Source organism: Periophthalmus magnuspinnatus, chromosome 5 (genome assembly GCF_009829125.3).
Source record: "Periophthalmus magnuspinnatus isolate fPerMag1 chromosome 5, fPerMag1.2.pri, whole genome shotgun sequence".
Lineage (NCBI taxonomy): Eukaryota > Metazoa > Chordata > Actinopteri > Gobiiformes > Gobiidae > Periophthalmus > Periophthalmus magnuspinnatus.
This window is the reverse complement of record NC_047130.1, coordinates 27,430,516-27,448,320: the sequence shown is the minus strand read 5'-3', so window position 1 is coordinate 27,448,320 and position 17,805 is coordinate 27,430,516. Positions and strand designations below refer to the sequence as shown.

General features: G+C 39.2%; 2 protein-coding genes across 4 annotated transcripts in view; one reads left to right on the top strand and one right to left on the bottom strand.

Moving 5' to 3' along the window:
- Nucleotides 1-17,805, top strand: part of cstf1 (cleavage stimulation factor, 3' pre-RNA, subunit 1) — a 148,246-nt gene that overhangs the window by 10,977 nt on the left and 119,464 nt on the right. The window lies entirely within an intron of this gene.
- Nucleotides 1,930-17,805, bottom strand: part of LOC117370698 (band 4.1-like protein 1) — an 80,266-nt gene continuing 64,390 nt past the window's right edge. The window contains exons 13-23 of one of the 3 annotated variants that reach the window (XM_033966196.2): nucleotides 17,498-17,647; nucleotides 14,674-14,754; nucleotides 12,431-13,765; nucleotides 10,935-10,985; nucleotides 9,436-9,771; nucleotides 8,770-8,886; nucleotides 6,759-6,824; nucleotides 6,529-6,624; nucleotides 4,642-4,722; nucleotides 4,423-4,539; nucleotides 1,930-4,202 (exon numbers count right to left, since the gene is read on the bottom strand). In XM_033966196.2, coding sequence (XP_033822087.1) covers nucleotides 4,197-4,202; nucleotides 4,423-4,539; nucleotides 4,642-4,722; nucleotides 6,529-6,624; nucleotides 6,759-6,824; nucleotides 8,770-8,886; nucleotides 9,436-9,771; nucleotides 10,935-10,985; nucleotides 12,431-13,765; nucleotides 14,674-14,754; nucleotides 17,498-17,647 — 2,436 coding nt within the window. In that variant the 3' untranslated portion in view covers nucleotides 1,930-4,196. The remainder of the gene's footprint in view (nucleotides 4,203-4,422; nucleotides 4,540-4,641; nucleotides 4,723-6,528; nucleotides 6,625-6,758; nucleotides 6,825-8,769; nucleotides 8,887-9,435; nucleotides 9,772-10,934; nucleotides 10,986-12,430; nucleotides 13,766-14,673; nucleotides 14,755-17,497; nucleotides 17,648-17,805) is intronic. The other 2 variants (XM_055221894.1, XM_033966198.2) reach the window with 2 other exon arrangements.

Here is a 17,805-nt window from a genome sequence, read left to right as displayed (position 1 = left end):
AAACCACGGATAGGGACCTGCCCTCCATCTGAAATTATAACATCATCCTGTTCTAGGAAGTGAACAAAACCCATTCAGTGATAGTTTGTAGTGCTTCAAAAAGTAAATCTGCTACGGGGTACAGAAACATGTAAGATACAGTTTTTGTACACTGGAAATCATTTATATTAAAGAACCTTTATAAAGAAATGAGTTAGTTGGTTTTTATGTAACCACTGAGTTTCATACTGTACCTGTTGCTTAGCATGACTGTAGTGTGTCCTTTCCATCTGCAAAGAGTGTTTTGAATCATACCCGTCATGACTGGTCAGCTACTGGTCAGCTACGTATATATGTGTCAATGCTCCTGTAACAGTCAGCCCTTCTGAGATTTCCTAGGTCCATAAACGCTTCATAAGAGAGCTCCCTCTGTCGCTGTTTGTTGTTTATACCGTGTTAATAAAGAGATTTGATTTATAAAACTAGAGCCAGCTTTGTTTTTCATGTATAATGGGGTGGAACTTGTAGGTTAAGATCTACAGTTTATATGATGGAACAAAAACATATCTTGAGTTTGCCCTTGACTCATTACGGGTGACTTAGTTGAATTATTCTCAACATATCATAGCATACAAATAGGTGCACCCAACACACACACACACACACACAAAGAGAGAACATATCAGTGTGTAAATTATAGCTTAGAGGGCAAACGATGGAACTATAGAATATGTTGTAATGTAACAATTGCAAAAGTACTTTAATATCAGGATTATTAAAGCTCTTTATGTTTGCGAATGTGACAAAGTGCGCCTTTCTCCCTTTATATCGCCATCATTTTGTTTAGTCAAACCTTTGTTCATTTAAAATCATTTTTCAATATACAACTAAACATAAGGATCCCCATTTTGTTTTGTTTAGTCTTTCAATAAGTTTACCATTAATTTAAACACCACACACACACACCTGTTACTTTAAAGATATTTTATTTGATTAAATGTGTTCAATTCGGTCCAGACACAGAGGGGGCGTGTCCTATGTCAGCCATTTTTAAAGGCGTGGATGTGGTCGTGGGCTGGACCATGTGGAGGGGGAGAACTGGGTTAAGTTTTTTCCAATGTCTTTGTGTATTTGTTTCAGTGTTTAAGTGTTTATAGTTTTATTTTTAACACTTTTTGAGCTAAAGCAATGTAGGCCCTGATAAGTCCGCAGTGTAGTATAAGATCCTACTGAAGTTGTACCTACTGCATCTGTGAAGTAAATGAGGGGGTATAAAATCAGGGCAATCCAGCTGTGGGTACATGTCGGGTGTTTCCTCAGTTTCCTAATTTCTGTTGCTTTTTGCTTAAGTTAAGCACAGTTATCTTTTGTAAATATGTATTTTTTTTTTTCCATGCATTACCACGGTGACTAAAAAAAATCCCCAATTATCAAAATATATTTCAGAGTCTGCCTCTTACGTTGACCACATTGACCAGCTTCCCCACAGCGTACCTGAGTCTTGCTTTATTTCATTCAAAGTGGAATTATTCATTGAAAGAGGGTCAATATAAGTGTGGTCACTTAAATGCATGTAATTCGTGAGAATGTGAAAAAAAAAAAAAAAAAAAACTTAAAAACTTAAATCATGCTGAGGAATGAAAAATGTTGGGAAATAACACTTTGGCTCTGTAGTAAAATATAATATAAGTCATTTAGATTTGACAATTTCATAGTTATTGTTGTTATGGTGAATGAACACTAGATGGCAATAAAATACACAGAGAAAGTACTGAAATATCAGATTCAAATATTACCACAAGATGGCGACAGGTTGCAACAATAATACCTGCAACACTGCTACATTACAAAAAGCCCTTTATTATAGAGGTTAAATCCCAGGGTGTGTAGATTATATTGATAATAATAAGATACAACACCATTCTTATTTTGTTATAATCAGAGACAACATTTGAATCATACTGAGACATTTATTTTTGCATGTATGTTTCCATTTAGACTCAATGCAAGTTACAGCAAAAACACACCACCAAGCACTGTGATGCAAGAATGTGGAGCGAAAAGGCCACGCAGAATCAACAGGGGGCGCTAGACAGTGGGAGAAGCAAGTGTTCATGTACTGCTGGTTCTATAGCACTGTAACAGGGCCTGGAAAAGTAATGAAAAATTCAACCATAGCTAATCTACCATCATCACGTTCCATTTTTCAAGACACTTTTGTGGTGGCTCAACCAAATGCAAGGCACCCATTCAAGTAGTGTTCCTATTGCACCTCTGTCCTCCCACATTCATGCTCCTGGTGGAGATATACAAGAAGCCATAACACAGATTTATTATTATATTTATATATTTGTACAAGCCTTATACTTCCCCAGTGTGACTTCTATCAGTAGTGTAGCCATTGCCCTAATAATTTCAGTGTGCAGTTTATCCTCCAAGTGCCTTTGCTTAAGTCCAGTGTATGATAACGTACTGAGTTATATTTTCCCCCATAGGTGAGCATTTCCAAGTCAATGGTGCAATAAGATGCCAGCAGGTTTCCTTTGAGTTTGCTATGCTTCTATACAGATGTGGCAGAGGAGATGAGTTTATTGCAAGTCTAACACAGCCCCACTGCTCCCTATTGTAGCATAAAATGATGAGAGGATGGGTTTGGCCCTAGCTGTAGCAGATGGTAATTGGTGCATAGTAGGTTCAATTGGATATACTTTTATAAAGTTATAATGTTGAGCTTGGATACTTGGTTGCTATGGGACACACTTAGCAGGGCTTGGCTTCATCTGTCAGGGAGGAAAAGCACAGGGCTCATATCCACTTCCTCATACAAATAAATGTACATACAGCAAAACTCAAATTCCAACCAACAGAAAAGTACCCAAAGTGTGTATGGATGTTCCAGGCAGTGTGTGAATGTGGGCATTATAGTGTATAATACATAGGTCTATAGTAATGAGAAATAGATTTACTACGGCAATATTTGAAATATGGCATTCATACTCTGAGACACTATAAGATTACCATAAGCTTGCCATCAAGAAAAAATAACTTCTAAAAGATTCTCCCTTTGAAGACTCATATCATAAAGATATATACAGTGATAGAGTCACACATTAATGTTGTAGTGTTTATATATGATACTTCAGCAGATAGTTGAACTGGGAACCATTAACTCCTGTATTTATCCCATTAAATAATCCCTCAGTGATGTCATATTAATGAATATGACATAATAATCATAAATGACAATGTATTAGGGCCAAGCTCAACAAGTCAGACAAATCCAATGAGCTACACACAAAAGCCTGAAAAATCCAACAACACATCATCATAAATAAAACATAGCAGAAAAGATAACTTTTTAAAAAACATGTATCTAACAAAACAACTGTTTTTATATATTACCATGACCATCATTTTTCATTTTGAATAATCAAGTGAAATGCATGACCAGCAATGACAACAGCAGGCTGTGACAGCAGGGGACACAGTGAATGTCCAGTGGAGGACAGGCGTAAGCAGGAATCCATCACCTGCGTGTCCCTCGGGTCTGTGGGACCAGAGTCTCTCAAGGTGCTCATCATATCAAAGCTCAATATTCAAGACACAAAATGTCCCCTCAAATCAACCATCCCCTCAGCTCAGATTTTCATGCAGATCATAATATAAGATATTATACATATTTTCATAAACAAGCAAACACTCAACATAAATTAGATCCTATATAGATAAAAATGTAAAAAGCTTGTAATAATAATAGGAGCTGTTGGTTAAACTGACTTGTTGCGGCCAGGAGATGGCACCATCCTCGCACCATGTCTCCACACGAGCCTTACCCTGGCTGTTCCTCTGCTCTTCTGCATTTTACATTATGTTCATGTCTACAAATAAGTCTCTGAAATGGAAGAGAGTTGAGTTTATAAATCCAGGTTGGATTAAATAGCCGTGAGCAAACCAAAGTCATATTAAAAACAGTCACTCCACTGAAGCAAAAAGTCATTCTCTGAGTGTCTTTCAAGTAGAGTGCTAAGATTAGCTGGGAGTGGACAGGAGGTGGGGTCACAGTTGATTAGTCTAAAGAGGAGTACTACTCGGTGAAGGCGGTCTGCTGTCGTGTGTATGTACATAGTAGTGATATGGTCCTCTTCTACGGGGGGTGGTTTTTTGTGCAGACCACACATCAGGGTCCCCTAGAGGCCCCTCTTAGGTTCCATCACCAATCATGACTACAAAGAAACAAACAAACAAGCAAACATGTTTAAAACGCATAGTAAGATAGTCATCATTTAGACAGAGAGAGACTATGTATTCCCAGGTTGATTTCCTACAACTGTATCCTGAACCCTGTTAAAATTTTGTGAATTAGACCAATATAATAATAAAGATTTATGCTGAAGCTGAAACTAAATTAATAATAGGCTCCTGTTTTGGTTCATAATCGAGTACCTGAGTCCTGTGCTGTAGTTCATCAGTGGGGGAGTCTGTTTCTCTGATTACCACTGCTTTTGTCACCAACATATCTGGGTGCTGCTGCTTGGCCTCCTGAATGGCCATGGCCAGAGCCTGAGGACACAGGGCAGTGCAGAGAGTATTATGGGAAGATTTAGTACTGCATATTGGTACCACATGCAGCACCACTGCAGCAGATGTGATATAAGTACACACCTGGTTCTGATCCACATCATCGTCTCCGGTGATAATGATCCTCTTTTCTATTCTGGTCTCTGAGTATCCTCCTTTCACAGTCTAAGAGACAAACAATCATCAAAGCAACCAAGTGAAAACATAAGTTACATCTTATTATGTTCTTTCCTTATTTATTCTGCTCAGGCACTGTTACAAATATCATTCCCAGATAATTCATACATTGTGGGAACAGCCATGGGTGCATCATACAGGCCTCTGGGAGGAGTGATACATTCACAGCACTACAAATCCATCAAGTCCTTCATCAAATAGTATCTCAATGCCACTAACCCAAACATCAGGCTTAACATGGATTTCAGTGACAAAGAAATATAGCTTTTGGACTTGAAAATATGACTTGATGAGCAAGGACTCTTACGCACCTCCTTATTCAGAAAAGTCACACACAGGAAACATTTTACTACATGCTGAACACTTCCATTCCAGAAATGTTATTGAAAACATCCCTTTCGGGCAATTTCAACACTTAAGGTGCATATGTGAGTTCCACCTCCAGACGCAGGTCATGCAGGGTAGATTTGCCCACACAGGTTACAATAAAAAAACACTCCATGTTGCACAGACCAAGTGGGTTGGACAGAAGGAACTTGCTCGTCAGGAAACCACGCACCTCCACAGTGTCTAACAAAATATTCTGTTCTATTGAATGTAGCTACAAAGCCCAGACAATTAAAACATCATCAGAAAAACCTGGAACATCCTCTCTTGTGATTCATTCCGGGGGTCCTCTGTTTTCAGAGCCCCCCCACATTTGCATTTAGATGGGCCCCTATACTTAAAGATAAACTTGTGAACAGTTACTTGCCTGCTAAAAAGCACCCAGCACCTTCCTCAAAAAAACATTGGTACTTACAGATGCAGTACCTGCAATTATTGTCTACACATCAAAAAATCAAGTCTTTTTAAGGATGCACATGGACCTAAAATGTCTTGTTGCCGCTCTTTTGCCAATTGTAATTCTACATATGTAATATACAGACTAGACTGAGCCTGTGGCTGCTTTTATATCAGCCAAACCCAAAGGAAACTCAAAGAAAGATTTTCTGAACACATATTGCCAAAGATTTCAAAACTATGGCCCACACAAACATCAATGACCTCGAAGTTATGGTGATAGAGGTGATTGAATGGAGCCCCAGAGGAGGTGATTGCCTCAAAAGGCTACAAAGGGAGACCTTCTGGATACACACCCTAAGTACTACTTCTTTTCTCGGTCGTGATGAGGAGATCGACTTTGCTCCCTTTTTATAAACTGCTCTTCCACAGTTCTGAACTCTAGTCCTTTATGATGATGTCTTTGCTCACTGTTTGTTATTTGTATAGTGCCTCACAGTCAGTCCATTTTTATTGTATACCTGATGCATCATGTTTCTTTTTTCATAATTGTGTCTTGAGTATGTATTTGGTATTTTGGGTCACATGAAAGTGGTCACATGACTCTACCTACCATTAGAAAAGGGAGTCCCTCATCGTTTTCCTCTTAAGCCCTGATGAAGACACTCGAAATGCACAGACTGCCTCAATAAAGAACTTGTAATTTGTATACACAAAAGTGCCTTGAATTTTTTCAGCTCCACTACCATTCACTTCTTCACATGTGGGTGAAATTGTGGGTGTTGATTTGATCACATCTCAGTTCAAAAGTCAAATCATGGGCTATGCTGTGGCTACAGTAGTAGTTTATTGTCACTGAGTGAATAAATAATGCACTGTAGAGCACTTTGGGTTATTATTACTATTTGCATTTAGAGACCATAACATTCTTTTAGAACCAAAATGCACTTGAAACCCCTGTAGTGTAACAGTCACATAAAAATCTGTAATGGTGGTAAGAGGAAGTGTTACCTTGGTAACTTGAGTTGTGGTTGCCGAGGTGACACTCTCAGCGGTGATGGTCAGAGGGGAAACGACTGACTCCCTCCCCACAGCGCTGCCTTTTACCTGTCACAAATACAACACACACATTTCACCATCTTCTTCTAAAAACAATAAATAAAATATGACATATTCATATAACATTGTATATAAGGCGACTACTGTCCAACAGACATCCATCGTCTCACAACTGTACTTACAGGTGAGCCATTCTCTTTAATAGGAGCTGATGCAGAGACATCTCTTGGGCTGATCTCTCTATAGCTCTAAGGAGCACACACAAATCCCTGTTTATTTGTCTGAATAGGTTCATTTGCAAACATACAAGAAAAAGTTGTTGGAATAATTGTCATTCTACAGCAATAAGTGCAGGCTTCTACAAGATATCCAAAGAGGTAACTCTTCACAAAGACATAAGAATAATAATTACAGAACAGAAAGTATGTTCTCAAATTGGTTACAAAGAGGTGATACACATATTGTCCACCAGAGGGCAGCATGTTTTTATGAAATAGGACAATGAGTTTAACCAACTTTTACGTTTTGGTGTAAATTATTTTTTGGCTCATTCCAACACAAAATAAAATCAATAAACATTTTCAGTTTCTCAGGTTAATTTCTGCATATTCCAGAGGAAAAGGTCATATGGATAGTCAGGTCAGAGGGTTGAGTCTGGAACTCTGCAATCAAAAATTTGTCAGGAGATGGCATAATCCTTTTAATCATCAATAATTTTCTGCAACTTTTTGCTTTCTGCTTTCCCCGTGTTCCTTGCTAATTTTTGTGCATACTCACTTGCCATTATCTGGAAGTGCCCACTCTAAAGCTGTAAGGGAGCATTGATTGCTAATTGCAGCTATACTGACACTCATTACATAAGCTTACTGTGATGTCTCTGCAATTCCATCTCACCACTGGGCCCTCACTTCAAAGCCCGTGTCCACATTGTGCCTGACTTGATCCGTGCCATTAGCTGCAGCTGAAGAGATCTGCCATCGTCATTATGGTTTAATCATGCACCTGTGGGCCGCTCTCAAACCTCAGCCTGCCCACATGAATGAACTGGCACCTGCTTTCATCCTGCTCATAAATGTCCTGTCAATGCTGTAATCAGTCGTAATGAAGCTATTATGTCGCTCACACCATGGACCATGGGACTAATGCATAGGAAGAGGCTTCGGACGCTTTCTTCTGGATTAGTTATTACTACAACTATTCTTCTGAGGATCCACTAGCCTGATCAGCCAAAACCACACACTTTGACACAACATCACAAAAACGAGTGCGTCTGGAACCTTATCCTGCCTCCCCAATTTCAGTTGGATGTGAGTGACAGGAGGATTAACCAATCAGAGAGTGTTCGTCCATGTCAAAACAAACACAACGACAGAATCAACAAGCAATAGTGTTATTTATCTCAGGTAGAAGAAGTTATACATTTTGTTCTAAATTTGAGGAGAACTTCCGAGAGGAGATGTCTTCCACATTTGAGAGACACATGCTACAAATTAGTGGCTGTCATTGGACCGTCCCAAGTTAGGACAGAGGCTCTTATGGTCCAGTTTCAGACCCTTCTAAGACAGAATGTAGAAGGGACTGGCTGGTCAGGCAAGAGGTCCACTATACCTGGGTCTCCACATTCTGTATAGGTTTGATAAATCCACCATCTACATTAAGTAAAAGTCATTGTAAAAGTACTAGTTGGATAGAAATATATTTGAGATTTGCCTGTGATGTAAACTGGGCAATTACATCAAACCCACTGGACAAAGCTGCTTATTTATACACGAAATTAACATTTAATCCTGGAGATAGTACATAGTGAATAATAACAACTTTTGAATATGATGTGATGGTAAAAAAAAAATTAAAAAAAAAAAAAAAAAATCCAAGTAACAGAATTTCTATTTCCACAATTTTGCATGAGCAGTTGTTATTAAACTAACAGAGATATTTTATAGGTGTAATTGTGACCAATGCCTAGCTGTATGTAATCCACTTCTAATCCACTGTGTCTTACTCTGGCAATAAATTACAATACAGCTAAACAAGGCTGAATCAAAGTAAATGAGGCGGCAAAGAATCGGTGCAGCAACACAAATGAGTTATATTAAAACTCCTTCAGGCCTTTGTGATGGAGTGCTATGGGTTGCTGCTTTTTGTTTTACTGACACATTTTTTAACCAGTTTGACAGTTTGACACGTGTTTACCTGTGATTCTATGTTCATGATGTTGTGGTGGACTTCTGATCCATTGGTGTGCATCTCGGATTTCTTCAGCATGTGGGATAACCTCACTGAACTGGGCTCTTTCCTGGCCACTGGAGGCTGTAAAAAGACAAACAAAAAGGTTCACATCTGAGACACGGGTGAGGAGATTATGCGAAGTTGTGGCTCATCAAAATACTAAAACAAATGAAAACTGTTAAAGGATGAGGGAACAGGTGAGTTTCACATGACAGATGAAGTGGGTGACCTCAAACAGATGCAAAATCAACAAAACAAAAAAGGGCAAAATCACAACTTGCGCATTTTATAAACTTATGTGTGCAAATGTCTATCATCACAACCTTGCAAAGATTGTCAGAAAACATTTACTCCACATAATTTGTGCTGGCAGAGACACTGCTTAACTTCATGCCAGTTTTTGCTTTCACACTGATATAAACAGCAATTTAAAAAAAAAAAATCTTACTACTATCTAAGTGCCTTAAATTCCATCCACAGGCCCACAGAATTTTATGCCATCACACAAATGAAACAATACAATCAAAACAAAATGGTAAAGAAACTAAATAAAACTGAAAAAAATGAGCCAACAGAAATTCTATGCAGGTGAGTCCATGGGTGATGGGCGTACAGTGAAGACCCATCTACCTCGGGATGACAAGGCTCCTCAAACCTCTCCTCCATAAGGGGCGACTTGGTGCCCATGAGCCTGGCAGAGTAGAACCTGGACGTCTCCTCGAAGTCTTCACGTCCCACCTCGGGCTGCCTCTCTCCTGGCTCTGGCACCCCCCTGTGGTAGTCCTCAGCGCCGGTCTGCAGCTCAGTGATGACGGTGAAGTCCACTTCTGCCTCCAGACTAGAGGTGGAGCTGACGGTCATGCTGGAGCACTTGCGTTCGATGCTCAGGTGGCTCTCTCTCACACTGGACAAGGTCTCCTCCTCTGATGCAGCACTGTGCTCAGTTTTCCTCTCCACCAGCTCCTTCTGATGTACACATAACACTTCAACACCAGGCTACAGCTTTACATTGTGATGATATGAGAATGCTACTCGTGGACTGAATTCTATGTTGCATGCAAACATGTTAAAATGAAATTAGTTTTGAATGGAATTTGCATTAGCATAAGAGTTCAACTATGCATTAAATATCTGATCAAAGTTTTTTACTGTCCAGTTTATTTATTGTTAATTAAATGTTTAGAATATATTTGTTAGCAGGTTGCCCTCACAGAAATGCAGACACATTTTCCTACAGGTACAATAAAGTGTACCTTAACCGTAACCTTATTATTTCTGTACTGAATAATGTACATACAGCATTTTAGGTTAGCTTTGTTGGGTATAGCATGAAGAGAAGCTTGAACCAGCAAAGTCAAGGCAGCAGCACATTTTTTCTTGTTCATTACTTACAAATGTCCACTTGTGTCTTCTTAGTGTTTAACTCAACAATATGAACCTCAGAAATGTGTAAAAGACTAAACATGGTATAATTCAGTTTAATTGTACTTATAAAATGCCTTAAGCTATACAAAGTGATATAGACATCATACTGGGGGTGTTCTGTATGTATGTCTATGGATGAATGTCTGTGTGATTCCTCAGTCGTCCAGGTCTGATCCATAGTGAAAGCCAAAGTTAAATCTGTCAGCTGGACAAAAAGTTGTAAAAGTGAAGACGTTTCGCTGCTCATCCAAGCCTCTTCTTCAGTTCTGGTTCAGTTCCAGACTAACTGACCAACTAAAAAATTGTTGGCTAATGCTAGCTAGCTTGTGACTGTAGTTTTATGTCTGACAGACTTGTTTAACAGCACAAATCAGCTCACCTGTTTTAGATTGCATTAAATTAAGGTTCAGATTAAAGTCTAATTTGAGTAACAGAACTTCAGACAGAGCAGTGCCTACAGTTAGCTTCACACTCCCAGGGAATGTTGATGGCATCAGCTCCATAGTATATGATATTATATCTCTGGCTGTTTAAGACTCAATATAAAACTATGGTGGAACAAATTTGTATAAAGAATATGATGAATAGTCAGTAAAATATAATTCTGTCCTTTATATGAAGAGAAAGAGAGATGCAGTCTGTCAAGTGGAATGAGGATAGATCAAGGATGAGAACTGAATGATGTATAAATCGACTTCAATAACCTTGAAATCTGCAAAAGGTTCCTCATAAATGGCAGGAGTGGAGACAGGCTCCTGCAAAGTGAAGCAGAGTAGCAGAGGGAGAGACAGCTATGATTAGTGCGAGTTATGGAGGGACAAGGACACAGAACACCCAGTGAACAACAAGTACAACGCACCTAAACTAGGATTCTGTTTTATTCATATACAAAACAAACTGCACTTTCCCCTCACCAGCACATAGGGCCATTAAGCAATCAATGTGAGAGGTCATAGACTGAGTATTCTGGGTAATTTAAAAGGAAATGCAGTGTGAAATTGAAAAGCTAATGAGGATTATTATATTAGATTTAACACTGAGAACCCAAGTTTAGGTTAGTATTGCATTTCATCCAGAGATGTCAGCAGAAATGTTGGACCTAAAACCATGAACTGTGACATGCATGTACAAATGGTATTTACATACCGTACAGTATATCACATCATTCTGAATGTGGCTTTACCATCAACAACATACAGATACAGCCATGTATAACATAAATCTTACACAGCAACATGCATCTTAAATGTGCATGCACTTACTGCATGATAACTATCACGAAATAGAATGATGCAACACTAGCAACATGGATTTGAATATGGATCATTAAACTGTCCACTAAAAGCCTCCAAATCAACATTTGAAAATAGTGATACAGATATTAGCTAAACTTATGATTGGTTGGCAGTAATTCAGCTTACTCTCATGTAGCACATTTTGTCACAAGACGATGGCAAAGAAACCTAATTAAAGTTTAAAATTTTTCATTTAATCTTCTGTGCCAAATGCAGCCATGCTGCTTTGGTGAAAATGATGCAGGCAATCTACTGCTGGGCCTTCATAGCCAAAGGATTAATGTGTTTGGAACAGCTGGTATAATTCAGTAGAACTTTGACGACATTAATTTGTGAATGCCATGAGGCATTCATTAACAAAATGACTTTGAACCATTTTGATGGTCAATTCATCTTTGGCACAAGAGAAAACACAAAAGCTCTTCTAAGAACCACACACCAACCAGTTTCTATCTATATTTGCTTGTGAATGACAAATTCTATTTTTACAAATGTTGATTTTGACTTGGAAATGGTGATAACAAGTTAAACCCAATAAAGCGTTTGATTTGATAGGACTGTATGGATGTCCATCCACAGAAATGATGATTAATGTAGAAGTTATGATTAAGTCATCTACCTCTTAAAGCATATTTAAATAACTGTGATAGAGAACATCTGCCGACTATTCCTCAACATGTTATTAATTTAAAGCATGGCGTTATGGTGACACATTGAGAAGAGTCCAAACTTGATTTTGAGCAAATTCAATCATGAACCAAACATTTTGACCAAAGCAGTAAAAACACAAGTTTGCTTTCTTCAAAGAGGCTAAATGCATGAATGGTTCAAGTCACTGAAAAGAACAATGGGTCTGTTTGAAGCTCATGCGATGCTCATTCTGACTGGAGGCAGAGGTGTGTTACCGAGAGTCTCTTCTTGGCAGCGTCAAGGCCCTGCTCCCGACCTGCGCTCCGACTGTTCCTCAGGATCAAGCCCGACTCTCTCACCTTCTGTGTTTTCACTGGTGGAGCTGGTGGGACCATTTTAGGGACTGTCGACAACTTTGAGCCAAATGACTGGCTCTCTGTGGGTCCTCTTCCAGTGTGGTCATGAAGTTCCCCTTTAGAATCGGAATCTCTGAGGAATTCTGGATGGAATGCTGTGACTTCGGTCCAGTTGAGGTCTGAGGATCCCTCCGGTGAGCCCACAGACCAGCGGTACTCTCTTCTGAACACTTGTCGCAGTTCGTCTTGTCCGGCTCTGTCCCGTTCGTCTTTGCATGCAACACTTTTTGAGCGCTCGGGCTTCAGTGGGACGATCCTGGTGATCTCTGACTGGTGGCTCCCTGACAGTCTGTGTAGAGACGTCCTCTTCTCTCCGGGGACCATGTCAAAATCCTCCCCTCCTGAGCTCACCTTCCTCTCGTGTGTCCGGACCTGCCGCAGCTTGACCTCAGCTAGCTCCTTGTTGTCAATAATACCTTTACCTCTGACCTTTGACCCCCCTTTTACGCCTGATAATGCACTATCCTGTTCTACATTTCCCGGTCCATTCACGGGGCTGGAATCAATATCTACCAAGTTAACTATTTTCTTCACGCCTTCAGCAGTCTGTCTGGACACTTCCCTGCATTCGATAGCAGACCGAACATCTTGTTTGCTATTCTTACTAGCTCTGTTACACTCTTCCTTCCCTTGGTTATCTTTTATCTTATCCATTGACTCCCCACGATGCACAACTTTAGCTGCCTCCTCTGAGCTGTCACCTGATTCTGAATTGTCATCACCAGAAGAATCTCCCCCTCCTTTACGGTATTCCCCCTGCATTCCCAAATTTAAACTTTGCGGCCGCCTCTTTTTGCGTGGACGCTCTTTGATGGGTCTCGGGCCCAGGGCGACACCAGTGTTTGCCTCAGGGTCTTGCGCTTGAGGGGGTTTGCCTAGAGATTTATCAGCATCCTCCAGTAATTGAATCACAAAGCGACTTTTGTTTGCTGGTCCAGCGTCGGCGCACACGTCTGCCTCTCGGCTTGCTTTGGTTGAGGGGATCTCATTGATATGGCTTTTCATTTCTTTCCTGTCATACCCTGTTACCTCTGAGTGTCTCATCTGGCTTATGTCTATCTCCTGCTCGTTTGGCTCCCAAGAGCCTTCCGGTGTGAAAGGGGGAGAGGCAGCCAGTCGGCTTTTTTCTTCTGCCTTCCAGTCATGCTCTTGATAACTTTCTTGTTTTTCAATCAATACCCACTCTTCGGAGCCCTATATGTTGGTATAGATTGGAAAAAGTTAGAAACGGCAGGTGTTGCTGCTGCATCATAAAAACTGTTTGAGAATTACAAAAACTTTAAGACAATGAACAAGAGTAAACTTTTGAAAGTTATTTATGTGATACATCGATCAGGCAAATCTTAGACCACTGACAGAAGAAGGCACCAAGAGAACATTTTTCTTCCAAGATGATGTGTTAAAGGAGGGAATGCATGAAGTATGTGAGTAAACAGCATAGTGCACTGTGATAGCTAGATGTCAAGATCAGAGCATCTGTAAAACTTTCTGTGTTCCCTGTCTGCAGTATTAAGTATCTATTAGGGTTGTTAGTATCAGAAGTCAGATATTAATCAATACCAAAACTGGTATTGCTTAGATGCTCATTTGAGCAAGTATCAATACTGAAAAAAAAATACTGAAATACTGAAAAAAAAAGTTAATACAATTTGACCTTTCCTGAACAGTTTCATCAGAGCTAGCATAAAACCACATGGTATAGTAAACAAATACTATTAGTTGTGTTGAAAATTACAAAAAAAGCTTTTAAAATGATGATTTGTGTATCAAAATCAGTATCACGTATCAAGTCTATTCTTTAGTATCGAGATTGAGTTTGAAATTTTATGTTGACAACACTAGTAGCTATATTTTTTTTCAAGTAATTTACAATGATGAACTGATGACCAATTGTCCACGAAAGAATCAATGCAACAAACGAGCTGGTGCATTTAATGTGACAGCGTTCAATTAAGAAAGTAACAGCAGGTGGTCACATGTTATGCCTGATCAATGTTTCAAGTATTTGACAGCAATGGATAAATAATAACGCTGTAATCTAACAGCCAATTATGGACAGTCACATGGTTAATTAGGAAACAGGAAAGAGAAAGAAATGCAACCTCAGGAGAAGTGATCACAGTCTTCTGGACAAAGCCTTCCACAGACAGACTGTTTACAGGTTCTCTGGCTCGGGCCACGGACTGAACAACACAAGGTAGAGGAGAGAAAGAGATTATAGAGAAAGTGCAAAGTATTAGAGAAAAATGCCACTATACATGCAGAAAAGAGAGAGGAAAATAAAAGAACATTTGCACTAAAAAGGGTACTACTACGAAACTTTCAAGCAAAAACACCCAATTCCAAGTACCTGACATCATTAAATCCACAGAACCAAATCAGCCCAATTTGCAATTCAAATGTTCCTTTCCGGTAACTACATCAAAGGAGTGTGTCTCTCTGAATGTCTAGAGAATATTCTAAGAGCCCTGAGTCTTCCCCCAGCCTTGGAGCATCAGTCAAAGCGAATTACATGAGGCACATGGCAGATTACACTTTGTGCTGCAGACAGTGGTTGACACTCTGTGGGCATAATCTGATTGTTGCAGACAGAGGAGCAGAGACTGTCGGCAACTCCAGCTCAGAGACAACTTCATAACTTCTGTAGTACTGCAATTTGGAATTCATGTTTTAAAAAGAAGGGTTCTGTTTAAAATGCACATTGTAAACAACCCCAGGAACATTAACATTTGAGAGAAGAAGAAGAACGCAGTTTAAGACTAGACTGAAAACCCACCTCTCCTGCCTGGAATTTAATACTAACTAGGCAGGAGATCTTGGTGTTTTATTGTACTTTCCCTATGTATCTGTATATTTATTGTTTTTTGTTTACTTTTATGTGAAGCACTTTGGTCATCTGAAGTTGTTTTAAAGTGCTATAGAAATAAACTTGAAATCCGAACTGACTAATACAAGAATCCCATCATTTCCGAACATGTTTGTACAGATCTAAACTGCATGTACAACAAGATCTTTCTATTTTTGTTATTTGCAGAGGCCATTCCACTATCTAAATAATTACAGTGTTTGCAATTCGATCACCGTGCCAACTCAAATTATGATTTTAATTTGATTCTGATTAGCTGGCATTACGAAGAGGTATTAAAATAATAAAGAAAATATGTTTCTAGTGCCTTGAATAAAGCTTATGTACACATTTAACCAGACGTTTTATTTCATTTCAGCTGTTTGTTGTCTGTAATTCATTTGTGTATCTTTCTTCTGGGATTTAGGTTATTTTAATGACTGTTATATTACTTCATATATGATGTGAAACAACCTAATTTAACACCAAATCATCTGCGTTACTATGGAACAACCGTTAGAACAACAATATAAAAAACTGTTGAACTGGATGGATGGAATAAGCGTGAATGAAGCTAAATACAACCCCCAGTGTGTTTCTGATGAACATTATAATGTGCTTTAAAGCTGAAACAAGCCAGTTTAGCAAAATATGTGTGAGAACGATGTGGGTTTTAAACGATTATCTCTTTCCTAAAGGTTTTTTTCCGTCCGTGTCACTTCAATCCTGCATTTCATCTACCTCCTGGTGAGCAGTGATTCGCAAATTTACTTAATATATATTTTATACTAAAGCTCTCCACAACAACTGCTAATGTTTCCAGTGGGCGAAAGTCCCATGCTTTGTTAGGACAGGGTGAAAGACTGCCACATTGTTGCTATGGCATCCAATAATTTACCAAGTGTGGCAGGGGAATCAAATTTAAATTTAAAAGCTTCATTGGGTATCTTGAAAAGGCAGAGGCAAGCTGAGGACAAAATGCTTTTAAATGTTAATATTGCTTTTCTCCTACGCACCTGTTGCCCACTCGGGTGTAAAGAGCACATTTTGACATCCCCGTTTCACCTCTAAAGTATTCAAGGTACATAGGTTTTGGGTAGTTCAGAGACCCAATCGACTTTGTTTATATAGCACATTTTCCAAAGTGCTGCACAGAAAAACACTAAAAACAAACAAAGAAGCAATTTCTCTACCAGTGCTCATTAAATAATACAAAATAAAACAGTACATAGAGGCTAAAAACAATAAATAAAATAAAAACCTGTTAAATAATAATTGAATAAATAAATAAAATAATAAAAGACACAGGGGACCACACAACTCACGCTGTGTTAAGAGCCAGAGAATAAAAGTGGGTCTCAAGACTCTTAAGTCACTTCTGGGTCCAATGCAGGCAGCATATTGTGGCAAAATAGAAAAGAAAAATATAAAATCTGTCAACTGGACAAAACATTGTAGGAGTGAAGACGTTTTGCTGCTCATCCAAGCCGCTTCTTCAGTTCTGGTCAGATTACTGAACACTATCTGGAGGAGCTAACTACACAAACTCAAAACACCTATTGTTTACAGTTTCTGTTAGTAGGCTAGGTCTATCGTGCTACCCTAAGTGCGCACTGTGCCTGATTCTTACTTAGCCTAGTCCTTCAAGCCCCTAATGAGTCATTTCACACTGACTTGGATGATCAGCAACGTTTTGTCCAGTTGACAGATTTTATATTTTTCTCTGCTATGGGTCCGACCTGGACAGCTGAGGGATTTCGCAGATATTGTGGCAAAAAAACAACAAAAAAAAACAAAGCTTGATATCAGTGGTGAAGCTGAAGTTGGACCCGGAAGTGACATAACTTAACAACTCTGGAGAATCAGGGAAACAGATTTTTGCTCAAATTGAACATTTTAATAAAAGTGTATCAAAGTTACTCAGGAAAAGTAATAAATAACTCAATTTCAACAAAAGCGTAATTATAATTCAGCAGCTCTTTGTAGAATTCATCTCAACTTAGCTCATTTTAAAATACCATTGAAACCCCAGCAATCAGATATCATATTTGAAAGGGTAAATAAACTAGAGATTGACTCACTGCCTTCTTCTCCGGGGTACCAGTTGGGGAGGTGGCAGACAGACGCTTCTCTCGGTTCACCAGTTTACTGTTGGGCTCCCTCAGGGCTCTCTTCAGCTCGTTGATACTGGCCTGGTGCTTGAGCAACACATCCTGGGACTTGTCCAGGAACTGCAAAAGCACAGGAGAAAACAAACAAACAAGAGATTGGCAAGAGATTTGGAGCAGAGTTGATACACATTGTAATCTGCTTAGCACGACTAGCGCTCAGTACTGGTAGAAACACGGGATAAGAAGAAGTGCAATATGTCAGGCATGGGTAGAAGATG